Source organism: Athene noctua, chromosome 22 (assembly GCF_965140245.1).
Source record: "Athene noctua chromosome 22, bAthNoc1.hap1.1, whole genome shotgun sequence".
NCBI classification, from domain to species: domain Eukaryota; kingdom Metazoa; phylum Chordata; class Aves; order Strigiformes; family Strigidae; genus Athene; species Athene noctua.
Window position 1 is genome coordinate 8,748,712 of NC_134058.1, and position 5,744 is coordinate 8,754,455.

The following is a 5,744-nucleotide window of genomic DNA, read 5'->3' on the forward strand; positions in this document are numbered from 1 at the left end:
CCCGAGCCTGCAGAGCTTCGCACAAGGCCACTGACCGGAGGCGGGAGCAAGGTCCACAGCGCTGCACTCCAGGGCTCCTCCGGACCGCTCACCCGCAAGGGCTCCACGGGCCACTGAGCTGCCAAAGCCATGCCTGGAGAGGCGGCTGTTCCGGGCGCCGGCTGTGGCAGAACCCTTTTTCCTGCAGGCCTCCATGGCTGCTTTCACTCGCCAGAATGGGGGCGACAAAGAATTTCCACCAACTTTCCTGAGTGTTTTTTATCACTTTAATAACTCTCCCTCAAAACTGTCACTGTCGGACAGTGTTGCCCCAGCAGGGATATCCCAGGCTTTGGTGACCTTTGGCAGAAGAGCAGATGTCCGGCGACAATCCTCACCAGATCTGGTTTTACGTTTACCGGTGGCTGGGAGAGAAAAAGAAAGATCCGATGTTACTTCCACAGCAGACCGAGCCCACAAAGGCAATGGACAACTCTCAACTGCCACAGGACGCTGTGAAGGTCTGGAGAGATTGAAGGCCTCCAGAGGAAACCAGAAGGGATGAAAGGGACACACACAACAGAAGAAATAAGATTTTCCATGTTTGACCATAAGGAGCCAACCTTCTAAAGCCCGTGAAAGAAACTCCAGAGGAAGCACTGTCAGGAAATTCTTCTCTGGAGATCCCGCTCCCTGTTCTGGGGTTCCACCTAACAAGACCTGCTTTATGCTCTGCAGGATGAGCAAGCAACTTCTGTCTCCTAATTCCACGTGACCAGGAATGACATGGAAAAGGCTTCTACGCTTTCAATATCTCAAGCCAAACCCAACCGTAATCCCTAACCCGCCCGAGCACTGAAGAATCACATCTGGAGCTGCTTACCTGAGCCCGATGGGTTGACGCTCGGTGCCCTGGCCTTGCTCGCACCTCCGCTTTCTGGCTGCAGAGTCTCGCCGCTGTTCCTGCTGGCTTCTGCCAGCCTCTCATTAGCCCTGTGAGAAATGCAGGAGCGTGCAAAAACGACTCTTGCTCACGGTGGCACCAAGCGGTTCCCCAGGTGTGACGCTGCACTGTTGGGCTGAGGAACACAAGACTTCCGAGCCACCCACGTGTGCTGCTGCTCGGGCTTCCAAGCAGTCTGTGTGAGGTCTCTGTCAGACCTTTCCCAGAGGGTCGTAAGGACTCCGGGCTCTTTCCCTCCTCCCGCGGTAAACACAGACTGTTATCACGGACAGCAAAGAGATTATTTTTGCCTCACAGCCTCCTGTTCTGTCCCCTCTGCCTTTTCCCGTGTGTCTCCCCTCAGCTGGAGGGTAACAGCAGAAGGGAAAGGAAGCTCCTCTTTTCCACCATACGTGCAGCAAGAGGAGGCGGCTGCAGAAAACCTTTCCAAGAAAACTAACTAAACCACCCTCCAGACAGGCCTGATCGGCTTGGTTACTTCAGGGTCCGTCAAGAGAAACAAAACCAGGGCTCGGCAATGGGAGAGCCCAAGGTGGGCTCTGCAGAAGTGCACACATCGTGCTGCCCAGATCCAAGAAAGGGACGTGGGCTGGAAAAGCCACAATGAAAAGGGTCCTGTTGTATTAGGTGGGGAAAAAAAAGTTTGGACTTACTTATTCAGTTTGTTTCTGAGAACTCTTGCAACGTCCTCCATCACACAGAAACGCTTGTGAGAGCTCTTCAGTTCTGCCTGAGCATAAGCCAGGAGCAGGGCGGTCGACTCCTGCTTCTCCTGTGCTCTCTCCAGCTCGAGTGCCTGAGCTCTAATGATCTGCTCCAGCTCGTTTCTCCAAGAGGCGACAGCGGTGTTCATCTCTTCTATTCTGGCTTCAGCGGCTGCCTGTACCTAAAAGAGAAGATGCAACTTCAAGAAACGGGAAGACAAAGGCAATGCCCAGCCCTCTCAACAAACCTGCTCTTTCCGCCACTTTGACATAAAAGCTCTTAAACAGCCTAAACGCTGCCTGGACGAGGAGCAGCAAAATGGCTGCGTGTTTTTCACGCCCACTGGTCCCAGGACACACGACACACAGACTCTGACGCAGCCTTTTGCAGCTGCCCGCCTTCCCTACGGGAAAGCCAAACCCACAGCACTAACAAAGAGAACCACGTGCCCAAGACAAAACCCCCAGAAGTCGTGAGCGCAACCACAAGAGGACGCAACGCCGACGACAGATACCAATGGTACATGAACTGACCTGCAAAAGCTGACTCTGATATCGCTTCTCTTCCTGCTCTGCTGTGGTGTGAGCTGGGCCAGGAGTCGCCAAGCGATCTGACAGAGTTGTCACCATCTGTTCCATCTCCTTATTTAGAGCTTCCAGCCGCAGAAATTTTTGGGACAGCAGCTCCAAGTCTGCGGAGATTTCGCGCACCTGTATGTGGGGAAAAAGAACCTGCCTTGAGCAGAGGGGTCTCAAGTCTCGGTGAAACTCCATCAAAGGGATGCATCGAGATCATGGCTGTCAATGCACTGAGTTTGTATTTCAACCCAGGGAAAAGGCGCTTGGATTTCGGAAAGTACGTGCGCCTTTCAAGCCCTTGCCAACAAGATGCTCCAGCTTCCACCCATCCCTCCTTTCCAGACAGGCTCCGCGGCAAAGGCGCTCACTCCTCCTGCAGCATCACAGCACGTCCGTGCCTCAGAACAGCTTCAGAGACATTAACGTGTTGACAGCCTTTGTATACCTTGGCCTTCGCCTTGTCCAGGTCCTCCTGCAAGCGGGAGTTTTCTTCCTTCAGGCGACTGCACTGGTGCGTCGAGTCTTGCAGTGCAGTTTCTGCTGTGTGCTGCTTTCTGACAGCATCAGCGAGCTCTCCTTGCAGCTGTGCCTCTGTTCTCTAGGGAAACAACGAGTACAAAGAAAAACAAGCCCAAGTCCGTATTTTTACTTCCAGTTACTAGTTCACAGACCGAGATCAGTTTTCTAAGTGCATCGCAAAGCAAAGCCATCGCATCCACGGGAAGAAGAGGGCATCTGCACAGCTGATGGTCTCCAGCCATCCCTGGCGAGTGAAGACGACTGCAGAAATGTCATCACTCGGTGAAGATTTCTGTCTCCCAGCACATTCCCCTCGGAAGATGCCGAGACTGTGCCTTTGTGGGGTTGGGCTTGTTCCTTAAGTTAATGCTAAAATCTAACCGGAGGCCAACGCGGGAGCTGTCGTTGGACTGCAGCCCTTTCTCCCGTGATCCCAGCCAAGGCTTCCTAGAGCCAGCTCTGTGTATCAGCCTTCACGCCATTGTTCTGCTACACAAACGCAACCCAACGCCTGCCTCAGCGTTTCTATGTACGTGTGTGTCTATAAACATCTCAAGGCTTGTCAGAACCTTCCGCGATTCCAACAAAACCAGCGCAGAACAGAACCAAGCCGAGCGAAGGACTCCCGCGCACGTACCGCACACCTGCCGACTCTTAGAAGCACCAGACGGCCTTGGGAACCGCTCTCCTTTAAGTCAGTCTTGGCCAGTGCTCACCTCACCTCTTTTTCTACCTTGTCGGCCTCGCATGTAAAGGCACCACCACTCACCATTCGTTCCTGGGCGGCCTTGTTCTGCGCGTCTCCCATCTGACGGAGCAAAAAGTTTTCACTTTGGAGCTCGGCCAGTTGTTCCTGCAGCTCTTCTGCCTTCTTGGTGACATCTTCTCTCTTCTGATCGTTTTTAAGATATAGACCATACCAGTCCACTGTCTCTCTCTTTGTCTGTTGTAATTCACTTTCTGCCTTCTCTAAAGCCGATGTCTTTTCCAAGAGGGCTTTTTTCAGTTGGTCCACTTCCTTTTCCAGCCCATCAGCTTTTCTTTCGGATTTGCTCAGCTGACGAGACAAGCTCTTGATTTCTTCTCGCATCTGAGCGTTTTCCTCACAGAGCTGTCCTTGCACCCGAAGGCACTGGTGGCATTCTGTCAGACACACTTGCGCCTGGACACTTTCTGATGGCTGATGTGTCCCAGGGCTCAGGTGGGAAGGGGATGAATCTGACCCCACCACCAGTACTCGGGCTCTGCCATCTTCTGCCTGTTCAAAGTTACAGAACACAAATGGACAGCACTTAGGGAATCAGCTCAAACCAGGAGACAGCAGCAGCATTTCATACAACCAGAAGAGGACTGTCAGCTGCTTGACATCAGATGATCAAAGAGTTTTCAATAACTCTGCCTTAGACACGATTCATGGAAAAGTCTGGCTTTGCATTAGCATGGGAAGGAGGACTCGAAAATCTCTGGTTTTGCATACCTCCGGCCCAAAGCTCTGGCTCTCCTTGACGCCTTCTTCATCTGATGGCGACTTACGGACGGCCGACTCCAAGCAGGCGGCAGGCTCATCTACATTAAACACACATATTGTTGAAACCGGAGTGAGCTCACACAGCTCCTTGATGCCTACAGTGCTTTCCCAACCGTCGTGCTTCCAGAGACAACCCTAGCACAGCCACACACCCCAAAGCCAGGGGGACCTGTCAAAATGCAGATTCCAGACACGTCTCTTTTCCCTGTGCCAGGGGGATGACGGGATGGCTCAAAGTGATCAGCAATGAGCCCCAAAGGAATGAGCGTCTCAAGAGTTCTGCTTTGCAGGGACAAGGCCCAGCAGTGCACGTTTTCCTGGATCCTCAGCCACACCACGTCATCATTTCCAAACGGCCCGTCTCCACGGCAAGCCGCCACAAGGGCAGGCGACAGGCCTTCTGCCCATCCCTCCTCCACCCCGGAGAGTCCTACCTGCTCTCGGCAGGGCGGGTGCACACCGCCTCGCTGCTGCCCCACGGGGAGTGCTGGGTTCTGACACCCCTTTGGCTTGGCCTGGAGCAGCTTCTCCCTTCTTTTCCCACCCTCTGCCGTCCACGGGCCGCACGCTGTGACTGCGCCTGCGCCTGGAGAGACAAAGAGCAGAGCCAGTCGTGGGCACAGCTCACGGCAAGGAGAAGGGCCCGTTGTTGCCCGCCCTTTCCGTGTTGACCTCCCTCGAGGACCAACGTCCCCAGGCACAAAGCTGAGCCCCAGGGGAGGAAAAGAGCCCCGGAGCTTCCCAGCCAGCGCCCGCCTGCCTGCGCCCCGTTACCTGTCGGCCTTGTCCCAGCAGTCAGTGTCGCGCTCCTCCACCAGCGGCCGCGCTGGGGCCCAGTTGCCAGTGGCGGCTGCACGGTGCAGCTCGTCCTGTGACTCCGGCGGCAGCTCGTGGCCACCGCTGATCCTGGAGGACACGGGACCCTCCGCTGCCCCCCTGCTCCTGTCCTTCCTGCACAGCCACCGCCAGATCCTCCTCAAGGCCCGGCGGGGGTGGGCACTGAACCGCCTCCCCTCCTCCATCCCTGGGGACCGGTGCCAGGCAGGACTTAGTGGGCGCTGCCTGGTGTCGGCTGCCAACAGAGGAGCCAACCCCAAGGAGTGGCAGGGCACGGGCAGCTGCCTGCAGGCTCAGCCACCACCAGCAGCGGTGGCAGCACCGGCTGCACCAGTACCAGCTCCACCAGCGCTGCCACCAGCTCCACTGGTAGCTCCAACAGAACTTGCACCAGCAGCACCAGTTCCCTTGGCAGCACCAGCTCTACCAGTGCCTCCAGCACCAGCCCACTGGCACAGCACTGGCAGCACCACCAGGTACTGTGTGTGCAGGGCCTGTGCCAGAACCCCTTTTATTGTGGACTGTGCGCTGATGTCATAAAGGGCTCAATGGGGGCTGGGAGGGGCCCGTTGCTCAGGACCTCTCTGTGTGTGTACAGGCCCCGTTGCCAAGGAAACAGCCCCTGGTGCACGTG

The 5,744-nt window shown here is 55.6% G+C and overlaps 1 protein-coding gene across 1 annotated transcript; it reads right to left on the reverse strand.

Moving 5' to 3' along the window:
• Window positions 1-261: 261 nt before the first annotated feature.
• Window positions 262-5,295, reverse strand: LOC141969407 (uncharacterized). Its single transcript, XM_074925138.1, has 9 exons — window positions 5,048-5,295; window positions 4,708-4,859; window positions 4,223-4,311; window positions 3,515-4,003; window positions 2,672-2,824; window positions 2,182-2,358; window positions 1,597-1,829; window positions 863-972; window positions 262-404 (listed from the first exon to the last, which is right to left on the reverse strand). The coding sequence occupies exons 1-9, from the start codon at window positions 5,293-5,295 to the stop codon at window positions 262-264; spliced, it is 1,794 nt and encodes a 597-aa protein (XP_074781239.1).
• Between the last annotated feature and the right edge of the window lie 449 nt (window positions 5,296-5,744).

What these genes read in the sequence shown, in the direction of transcription:
- LOC141969407 (XM_074925138.1), bottom strand. Translation starts at nt 5,295, where the DNA reads ATGGAGGAGGGGAGGCGGTTCAGTGCCCACCCCCGCCGGGCCTTGAGG. An exon ending in ACCCGCCCTGCCGAGAGCAG is followed by an intron (nt 4,312 to 4,707) that starts GTAGGACTCTCC and finishes TGTTTAATGTAG; the next exon opens with ATGAGCCTGCCGCCTGCTTG. An exon ending in CTCAGAAACAAACTGAATAA is followed by an intron (nt 973 to 1,596) that starts GTAAGTCCAAAC and finishes CATTTCTCACAG; the next exon opens with GGCTAATGAGAGGCTGGCAG.